Raw genomic sequence first — 11680 nt, forward strand, 5'->3', positions numbered from 1 at the left:
AATGGTATACGCTGGCGGGACAGCAGTGAATAATGATAGGTGAGATGAAAAGACAGGACAGTTAGTCTTTAGTGATGAATACGCTTGGGATTCAACAAGATGGTTTCCAGGAGGATCACGTGGAGGTCGACCTGATAGGGTATATTGCTAGCAATGAGACTGGTAATTCGCATTACTAACAAACCTTTACCCCCGGTAGTTACACAGTCAGGTATTTTATTGTACTAATATAGAACATGGTCTGAGACCTACGTTTTATTAGTACACAAATTTAATTCAAATCTGGTCAGAGTTTACGCGAGATTAATTAACAAACGATCAAATTTTATATTTATAATATTATAAACGACAGATTCGTGGAACTAAGTATAAAAAATACTTTTCACATTGTATACAGAAAAAAAGACAACCGGATGCACGATCTATCATAGTAAATACACAGGATTTGCCTTACAAATTGTCAGAAATTCGGGCTAATCTTCCCAACGGTAGTCCCAAAATCCCTTTTAATTTATCGATAGTATGTACAAGAGAGAGATAGGTAGATAGCAATAATAAATGTGTTTTCAGTACAACAGCACTTAATTACTTTGCAATGTTTATACTTATATTGTATAAATACTAACATAATGAAAGACAAATACATTGTTAATATTACTAGAAGGCGGAATAGTTCCGAAATTAAGCGTGCGGGAATTCCTGTATGAATAAACAATGTTCATGTTATTGTTTTTGTTTTGTTTCGTTTGATATTCGAAGTTGATCGAAATTATTACTAACATTATACATGTGAAAGTGTTTGTTTGTTACCTCTTACCGCTTTAACGGCTCGACCAATATTTATGAATATTATTTCGGTTAATTCATGTATTTTTCAGAAAAAAATCCAAATCGGTTCATTAACGACGGAGTTATGAGGTAACAAACATTAAAAACAATACAGTCGAATTGAGAATCTCCTTCTTTTTTTGAAGTCGGTAAAAAATGTTAAAATTATTGTAGAACATATGTCAACAAAAAATATAGTCAAATTTAGAATGTACTCGTAGTTATTTTCAAAGTTGGGTTAAAATTCTAAAGCGTTTCTTTTTCACAACTACATAAGTATTTTACTCCTAAAAATCTTTTCAACTTCCTTGCTTCGGCGATCGGGTAAGTACAATAAAAACTAAAATGGATTTTATTTTTTATATGATTTTATAGTAACTTTGTGTCGGTCTTTCAAATGTGCAAGGGTGCCATGCATGAATGATTCATGTACCGGCCAAGCTCAGAGTTCAGTGAACCATGAAGTGTCACAAGCAAATTATTTTCCGGTATCTGAATTACGAATATACTTTTTTTAGAAGAGGTTGATTGGTAGAGAAAGTTGTATTTTCAGCGCATATGCTATGTTATGGCAGTTGCGAAATTCTGGTCCAAATATATTTAGATTGATTATTGATTCGAAAGAAGAAGTGCATATGTTTTTTTTCAATTTTATATCTGATGTACTTACCTACCTAATATATCTATGTGTTTTAAATTTTAGAATTATTAAAAAATTCAAGGAGTCCCCATGGTTGTTTTATTAAATTTAATAATAACAGTTTTATACAAAAATATATAATAGGTTTTATTTTAAATATTTTTATATGAATAGGTCTATCTGTATGAATCTATCTTATGAAATCAAAAACAAAAATAATATTTTCCAACTATTTTTTACTATCAGAATCGTTGTAAAATAACTGGATGACATAATTGTTAATTTTAAACTTTCGCGTTGTTTACACATATTTTAAATACACAATAGGGACTTAGCGCGATGTGAAAGCCTTTACAGATAAATAGTACCTACATACCTGGTTCTTTATTGCCACGTCGTGGTCACGACAGGACATATTGTGATTACGACGTGGTACATTCCATGTCGAAACGTCGGCATACATCTTAGTCTTCAGATATGGCAACGCAAAGGATATTTGTTGGAGAAAGCTTAATAAAATAAAATATAACAGGAAAAAGACATCGGTCTTCAAGTTTTATTAGTAGACAGGATACAGACTGAGTATAGAGGAATAACATCTGAGTCCTCAGGAATGGCAACGCATGGGGGGTATCATGGGCGAAACAGTATACTCTGTTATGTCCATGGTAGTGCTCATGTCTATAGGCGACGGTTACCACTTTCAATCAGGTGGGCCGTTGGCTTGTTTGCCATTTTAAGTTGTATAAAAAAAAAGACAAGCGCACTACAATAGACTGTCAATAATAAAAAAAGAATTTTTATTTTTACCATTGAGGTTATCTACTCGAACAGTATCATGGGCGACATAGTGTATTCTGTTATGCTTATGCTTATTGTTCATGTCTATAAATGATGGTTACCACTTTTCATCAGGAGAGCCATCAATTTGTTTGCTATTGTAAATTGCTTAACAAGGGCATTTCAAATATTTTTTCTCTTGTACTATTCGTATTGTATTTTATTACCTTTGGTCGCCTCATAGGACACGTGGATAAAAAGGAAGGTTGATATATTGTATTCTTATTCCAACACCACTAGGAGTCATAAGTATTGCCTATATCTACACAAAAATGAATGGCCCGATAAATAGGGTGTGTAGACGTGAGCTAGGGATCGAGCAATAAATTCTACAATATAGAATGATATATAGAGGACAGTTATTGGTATGCTAAGCCTCTATAAATCGCTGTAACCGTTGGAAGAAACTAATTGTCTTAAAGTGGATTTAGATTAAAAAAATAAAGGATAAAGGATCAGAAATAAAACGTAACAACAAACAGAAGATGGAACTGATTAGGTTAAAAAATAAAAAAAAAAATAAGTTTAGTTAGTTTTTACTATAATAACAAATGTAAAGCAACTTATTTTTTCAACAACAACAGTTCGTCAAAGTGTATAGCAAAATTAATTAGCAATTATGTCACGTATAATTAAAATTTAATATAGTAAATATACTCATAGAGAATCACACCCTGTAATTGTATAAAATATTATTTATTTGTATTATATGAATATATGTAAATAAACGGACAATCAATAGCATTCCTTTACATAGCTAGCGCCTTATCGAAGTAATAGAACAACTACGCAGTATCGAAAATTCTGTTATAGAATGAGAAGGCACGTATGACTGTTCATTTACAAATGAGTATGATATTGAGTATAAGGCGTATGTGAAATAATGCATATATAGGTTATGAATACTAACTTTTTGACCTATAGAGGTAAATAAATTATTATTTATGAACAAGTAATAATATCTAATACTATAAATTATGTAAGCATTTTCAGCTAGATTTTTATATATTATATGTATTTACAAGTATATTCAAATATCAAGGTATTTTTTAACCGACTTCAAAAAGAAGGTTCTTAATTCGGTTGTTTGTTTTTTATGTTTTTTACCTAATAAGTCCATCAGTTCTAAAACAATTCAATTCGATATGATGATTACGTCACCTTCTACCATTATACAGCTCGCCGTTAACAAGGTTTCAGAGATGATTCCTCCCATGACTATTCAGGTTATGGAATGAGCTCCTTGCCAAGGTTTTACCAAAAGACTACAGCATGGAGTTCTTCAAAAAAGGAATAATGAGGTTTCTTTAGTATCGGCAACGTGCGTGTAATGCCCCTCGTATTCATAGGCTACGGTAACCACTTACCATCAGGTGAGCCATATGATTAGTTGCCACCTCAGTGGTATAAAAAATATATGTATTTAAACATATATATTAGTTGTCTAGTATATAGACATCGACCCATAGTAAAACCTCTGCTTTGCTGTTTAATTAAAAGAAAAGAGAAATGCATTTTTAGGTGACGCGGACGATGTCGCGGTTAAGAAACAGTAAAATTATACATATTGTATCAATTCTGCGAAGTAAAAAACAGTAGAAAATAAGATCAAATCGTAGGCGGAAAGCATAAGGAGTGCCTACCAATATTTTATGATTATTAAACGACATCAAAAACGTAAAGGTTTTTGAAGATGTTATGCCCCGGTTCTCTGTAATTTCACTGCCATTACATCGTTTAAACTAAAATACAGCTATGCAAGCACAGGTGTTTAACGACAGAAATACGAGTGGGCCGGAGGTACCCAAGCAGAAGAATTTCTACAAATTCTTCCTCTGTGAAGGATTTACGGTTTTCAATTTCATTTGATATAAATTATTGTATGAGAATGAATCAGTTATTAATATAATACTGAATAAAGTTTGAAAAATAGGTTTATTTATTTATTTAACTCTTTATTGCACCAGAACATAATAATAACATAACATTACATATTAACATAACATTTACATAATAACAATAACATAAAAAATACAATAACAACAGAACAATTGATGTGAAAAACAGTAATATAAAATACATATTAAAATATATACATAAAGGTTCAAAAGGGGGTCTTATCACCAGTGCAGTCTCTTACAGACAACCTTTGGTTAAAGGAGAACAAATAAAAGTGGGTAGGTAGGTGCAAGAGTGAATTAATATTTTTTTCGTGCATAAAACACAAAAATTATATATTGCCAGATTATATATATATATATATATATATATATATATATATATATATATATATATATATATATATATATATATATATATATATATATATATATATATATATATATATATATATATATATATATATATATATATATATATATATATATATATATATATATATATATATATATATATATATATTATCCTGGTACCTCGCCAGTGTATGTACACCGATAGTGCAGGTAAGGTAAATAAATAAATAAATTGTCATAAAAGAAGTACCTTTGTATATTATGAATACGTCACTTTCTAATCACGTAGATAAAATGTTATTTTTTATATCCGCGGGTTATTTATTTACCTAAATAAATAAGGAAAAAATTGTATACTCTTTCTCGTCGGATTGATCCTGTTATTTAGCTTTTGTTTTATCTTATTTTTTTTTATCATAAAACATATTTTATTTATTTCACATATATTCTTATATACCTTCGTCACGTTATCTAATATGTGAAATATTTAAATTATTATCGTCAATTTTATTTGAAGCTGTGTGAAGAATTACATGGATTTGTACTTAAGTTACTGTTACGTTTGATTCTATTTAATATGCTGAGGGAAATATGGACATGTCGAGTATTATGTTCTGCACAATAACAACAGTCGACGGACATCCTTGATTTTTTTAAATTATGATAATAGAATGGTAATCCCACCTACATTAACATTGTGCACGCTGGCAAGGCACCAGTGAGGGATGACAGGTGAGAATGAAAAGACAGGTCAGTTAGCCCATCGCAATGAATAAATACACTTAGAATTCAGCACGATGGTTTCCAGGGGCGACCACGTGGAGGTTGATCTGACAGAGTATATTGCCAGCAATCCCGTCCCCCCTTGGTTAGAAGTTATAAAATTTTGTCAGTTTGTGTATAGTTAAATCGTGACGAATTTAACTATAATTAAATTGTGTACAATTTAATTAAAGTTAAATTCGTCACGATGGGCTGATTAATCTGGATCAATTCTCAACTATCAACCCTTACTGGTGTCCCGTTAGAATATAGTGCAGGCTGGGTTATTATTTCAATGAGACCCAATGAAAAAAGAAACTTTTGTTCATTTGAGTGTTTAAATTACAATAAAAATGTAATATACTCAACGGATTCCAATTCAATCCATACTTCAGGCTTAATTATCTCTGCTAACATTTTGTATACAGCAATTTATTAAAAAAGAAAAATGGCGTAAAATTGCTGAACGTTTTATTTAGAGAGTACAATGATAAATTTAAGGGCATTCGTCACATAGCACTGAGACTAAACAATTTGCTGAGGTATTTACATACCTTGACACATGTGAACAACATAGTAATATGTTGCAAATACACTCCAACATATGTTGTAAACAGAATTAATTGCACGATGGCGGCAGATGGCTTGTAATTAATTACTCGGTACACTGCGGCCATTTCACCAGTATATTCGTACTAAATGTAGGTATGTACTAATTATACCCTTATAGGACGAAGCGCGCCAAATAAATGTTGGGTCCGTATTTGCTTCTTTATGTCTTTTTAAATCAAATTAAATTTTGCCACATAATTTTGCTTAATGAAACGATATGTCCATAGGGCTTTTCATATGTACTTATATATGCGAATGTAGGAAACAAGTGCTCCGTTAGATTGTTTGTTATTCCAAGTTGTATGAGAAAACACCGATATCATCTTCAGACCTAGCTATGTCTTATGACCTCAGTCCAATCCTGTTTAATTCAAATTTATTAATCATCATATAAGCCGTTAACTGTTCACTGCTGAATAAAGGCTTCCCCCATAAAAGGACGATTTTTCTATTATATGTCACACTTGGTAGGCAGGTTGGCGATTTTTTTTTTAATGGTGAAAATGGTATGGTAGCCCCGCCTGCGCTAACGGGATACGCTGGCGGAGCACCAGTGAAGGATGATAGATGAGAATGAAAACAGGCCAATTAGCCCATCATGATGAATTCATGAGGAATTAACCATGATAGTTTCCAGGGGGAACCGTGAGGAGGTCGACCTGATTGGGTATATTGTTAGCAATGGGATTCTCAGTCTCCATTACTAACAATCCCTTTCCCCCCTAGCAGGTTGGCAATTGCAATACATTTTTAACAGGTACACTGTTGTCCATTCCTTGGTCATAAAAATTATTCATGTATCTTATGAAATGTGACAGGAACAAGCGAGTGTGTTACGTCTACAATGGCTATTGTAGTAATAGTTATCACTACATCTCTGACTGTACCATAAAGAAATTATAGTCTTAACATATTTATAAAAAGTATTATTTTTACTTAACTACGGTGAAGCCAAAAGGAGGGTTATGACAATAGATGAACATACATACATACTCGTCTAAAGACATCTGTTTCATAACTTCTAACTTCTTCTAACTGTTCCTCATAACTTCTAAACTACTTATTATAGTTTGATAAATGAAGAATCGTTGGTAGTGTTTTGATTGACCGTTGTTATTGTAACGTCAGTGAAACAATGCAGTCAGTTACTAACTGGTTTATTGAAAAAAGAACAAATCTCTCCACCCGTCTTAATATAAACTATTAAACTACCCTCCATTTCTCCCCACTTAATTTAAGACAATCGTTTGTTTATACGGTAATGATACATAAGTTAAATAAAAGAATTATACAACGAAATACTAAGAACAAAAATACATTTTATGAGAATATCTCTGTTATCTCAACTTAATTTGAAATACAACTATTATCCGTGGTGGTAACATTTTTTTATGTTTATATAATCCGTTTATTTCTTAATGTAAAACATAGTTGCATATATTAACGATAGGTATATAATCTTAGTATCTTAAGTTTATAAATATATATAAAATTAAGCAATAAACACAATATATCGCACATAACATATACGTGTATTACTAGAAATTGGCTCATATCTCCATCCCCTGTTTGCGTAATTCTCTTTCATGCGCGCGCCTAGCCCGATCACTACCCTGATCTAATGGTGGCTGTTGCTCAAACTCTAAACTCTTTACATTGGTTGATATATTCCCTTTTTCTTCCCGTTTCTCATTTTCACCTATTATCGGACTGTGCGAGCTATTTCTTTTCTGTTGTGTTTGTTGAATATCATTATCAAATGACTGATTATTAGTACTATCTGATATTTCGTTGCTATTTGAACCTGACATTGAGAACCTATTACGTGTTAGAGGCCATAATTGGTCTGAATGTCTACGACAAGAGTTTCCAGTATTTAACTGAACCGTATACGAGACTGGCCCTGTTTTAGACGTTATCCGGCCTTCGGTCCATTTGTCCCCCTGCGACGAATAGTCTCTTGCTAACACACTATCCCCCACTTCAAAAGTTCTGTCTACCCCGCCAGCATTCAATATTTGTTTATCTTGCGCCTGTCTAACGATATCACTAGTATTAGGTCGCACCACATCTAATCTAGTACGTAATCGCCGTCCCAGTAAAGCGACTGCTGGTGCCACACCAGTCGTAGCATGCTCACAGTTTCTATATTGAAAGAGGAATCGACTCAATGCTAGGGCCAAATCTTTTCCTTCATAAATAGCTTTCTTTAAGGCTTTTTTTATTGTTTTTACAGAGTTTTCTGCGGCTCCATTACCTTGTGGTCTATATGGTGATGAAGTAGAATGTCTAATTGTGTTTTTTCTACAAAAATCATTAAATTCGTGACTCTGAAATGGGGGACCATTATCCGTCACCAATTGTAAAGGCAAACCAAATATTGAAAATAAATTACGAAAATATTGAATAGTGTCACTAGCTGAAGTACTACGTAACAGTGTTGCGTCTAACCATTTTGAGTTGGCATCGACTACCACAATATAGTACTTTCCATTCAATTGTGCAAAATCGGCATGTAATCGTTGCCATGGTGCCGCAGGGAACTCCCAAGGATGCAGTGAGGACCGCGGTGGGGCATCACGGACATTCCGGCACGCCTCGCACTCACGTCCTACCCTCTCAATATCGAGGTCTATCCCGGGCCAATAAACATAATTCCTGGCGATTGATTTCATTTTGATCACCCCTAAATGACCTTCATGTATCTCTGATAATATTTGTTGTTGTAATTTACTCGGAATTACGACACGATATTTATATAATATACACCCATGTTCCACATATAGTTCCGTCCGTCTATTGTAAAAAGGTTTCTCAAATTTCGTTAAAGTTACATTCGTCCAACCATACATAATGTAACCATATATTTTTGACAGCAATGAATCGTATTTAGTTGCGACAGCTATATCTTTATAATTAACTGGCAAAGTTTCATTTATTAAATTTAAATAATGTGATTCATTATTTTTGCCTATTGTATTGGTTTTATTTGACACCTTTAGACCTAATTCCCCTTGCAGTGGTAACCTAGATAAGGCGTCTGCGTTACTATTATTCCTAGAGCTCACATATTCTACTTCAAAATCATAAGCTGCTAGTTTAATTGACCATCGTTGCAGCCTGCTCGCCGCCGTCTGTGGTATACCTCCTTTTGAACCAAAAATGTATGTCAATGGCTTATGGTCCGTTTTTAATACAAATGATCGGCCGTATAAAAATTGATGGTGCTTTTGCACACCGTACAAAATAGCCAATGCCTCCTTATCTAATTGACTATAATTCTTTTCGGCGTTCGTAAGTGTTCGCGAAGCACAGCTGATCGGTCGCTCGGTACCGTCTGGATACCTATGCGCTAAAACTGCCCCTAGTCCATAGCTACTACTATCTACCGTTAGTAACAAAGGCAATGACGCATTATAATGAATTAAAACTTTGTCACTAGACAGAAATTGTTTAACCTCCTGAAACGTTTTCTCACATGTTTTGTTCCAATTCCATGGTGAGTTCTTTTTCAATAATTGGTACAAAGGATGGAGGAAGGAGCTCAAATTCGGAATAAATTTTCCGTAATAATTAATTAGTCCTAAAAAAGGTTTTAGTTGTGTTACATCATCTGGCTGTGGTGCTTTCAATATGGCTTCCACTTTTGATAAATCTGGATGTAACCCTTTTTTGTCTATTACAAAACCTAAGTACGATACACTAGTTTGTAAAAAAGAACATTTATTAATTTTAATAGTGAGGCCCATTTCAGCTAATCTTTTGATTACAGCACGCAGGTTTTGTATATGACTGTACCTGTCGGGTCCTGTGACACAGATGACGTCTAAAAACACTACTGTATTCGGAAGACCGCGTAGGGTCTCCTCCATGATTTTTTGGAATTTTTCAGGTACACAACTTAAACCATAAGGTGTACGTCGAAATACAAATGTACCTAGATGCGTGGATATGGCAGTCACCGCTTGGGAGTCCTCTTCCAGCGGGACCTGCATGTAGGCAGTGGTGAGATCTATTTTCGAATATTCTTCTCCTTCGCTTAAGGCAGCAAATAATTCTTCTATCCGAGGCAGGGGATAATGATCTCTTTTTAATTTAGGATTTATAGTTGTTTTGTAATCTCCACAAATACGAATTTCACCTGATTGTTTAATTACTGGTACAATAGGTGTTCCATAATCGGAATGTTCGACGGAATATATAGAACTCTCCTTTTGCAGTCGGTTCAGCTCACGCTCAACAGCCGCGCGTAACGCGCGCGGTACCGGTCGCGCCCGCATGTACACCGGTTCCGTGTCTGTTAACTGTAATCGGATTGTTTTTTTACATGTGCCTAACTTATCTGTAAATACTTGTGGGTAATCTTTTTTTAATTGATTTACAATATTAGTACGGAACTCGCTATCATCTCTTTCACAAATACTATTAATATGTAACTGGTTAATATTGAATCTACGAATCCAGCTCCTCCCTAACAGTGGGCGACTACCATTTTTTATTACATATAATTTTAATTTATTTTGAGTAATTTTATTAATACAGGCGTTTACCACAATATAACCTATAGGTTCTATAGTCGAACCAGAGTATGAACACAATTTAATATGATCGCTTTGTAAAGGATAATGAGTAAAAAAATCTCTATAATAATGTTCGTTGATTGCAGATATCTTACTACCGGTATCGACTTCACATCTAATTATCTTTTTGTCTATAATAACGTCCACAAAATAAGGATTGTCTCCGGAAGACATCACCCGTATATTATATAAATCACTGTCTGATTCATCCTCGATGAAATTGTGTCTTTTATTCTCTGACGTCTTACACATCACTTTCAAATGACCTTTACGCTGACACTTATCACATGAATAATTTTTAAAACGGCACTTATCTGCTCGATGCGGTTTACCGCACCGCCAACAAGTGGCCGCCGCCGCGCTCCCCGCGGGCCGCGCGCTGCGCACCGCGTGCAGGCCGTCGGTCGGCCTGTCGGTGTCGGCGCCGCCGCCGCCGCCGCCGCCGCCGCGCGCCCACACGCCGCCTGCGCCCGCGCTGGTGCCCGCGCCGCTGTCCCGGCCGCCCGCACCGCCATGAGTAGCGCTCGCCTCGGCATGTTTATCAGCAGCCTCCAATGCCAGAGCTAGTTCCACCGCCTTTTTGTATGTTATGTCTTTTTCGGCAAATAAACGCGATCGCATGTCATCACTGCTCAGACCGGACACGAACTGATCTCGAAGATTCTCTTCGAGCATCGACCCGAAATTGCAGGTCGTCGCTAGATGTTTTATTTTTTGCAAGTATCCGGACAGCGATTCACCTATTGATTGCCGTCTCAACCTAAACACATGTCTCTCTGCTATCACTGAACGTTGTGGTTCGAGGTGGTCTGCCACTATTTTTTCGAGCTCCGTGAACGTTTTATCTTCTGGGTTGGCCGGTGCACACAAATCACACATGAGATTGTAGGTGGGTTCACCGACTAACGTAATTAATATCGCGACTTTCAGATTTTCTTTAATTTCGTTACACAATAAAAATTGTTTGACACGTCGCACGTATGCATTCCATTGTTTGGTATGTAAATCGAACGGTTCTATTTTACCCACGGGCATGTTCACCACTAATATCAACTTTTTATAACACAATTACTCTTAAAACGGTTAATTATAGTTATTATCGTTTAGTTTTTTTTTTTTACTCGTCGCCAGTGTAACGTCAGTGAAACAATGCAGTCAGTTACTAA

General features: G+C 34.9%; 1 protein-coding gene across 1 annotated transcript; it reads right to left on the bottom strand.

Annotated features, from left to right (window-relative positions):
* Positions 1-7484: 7484 nt before the first annotated feature.
* LOC128200851 (uncharacterized protein K02A2.6-like) lies at positions 7485-11549 on the bottom strand. The gene is made up of 2 exons (XM_052895570.1): positions 10656-11549; positions 7485-10238 (listed from the first exon to the last, which is right to left on the bottom strand). Exons 1-2 carry the CDS (start codon positions 11547-11549, stop codon positions 7485-7487), a joined length of 3648 nt encoding a protein of 1215 aa, XP_052751530.1.
* Positions 11550-11680: the final 131 nt, after the last annotated feature.

Source organism: Galleria mellonella, unplaced genomic scaffold (assembly GCF_026898425.1).
Source record: "Galleria mellonella isolate WM207_F2 unplaced genomic scaffold, CSIRO_AGI_GalMel_v1 utg300, whole genome shotgun sequence".
In the NCBI taxonomy this organism is placed as follows: Eukaryota; Metazoa; Arthropoda; class Insecta; order Lepidoptera; family Pyralidae; genus Galleria; species Galleria mellonella.

Excerpts from the sequence above, each read along its gene's own strand:
- LOC128200851 (XM_052895570.1), bottom strand. The coding sequence starts at position 11,549 with ATGCCCGTGGGTAAAATAGAACCGTTCGATTTACATACCAAACAATGG. Across the intron at positions 10,239-10,655 it reads ACAATCCTTATTTTGTGGAC|TTAACAGACACGGAACCGGT; the intron begins GTTATTATAGAC and ends ATCCGATTACAG.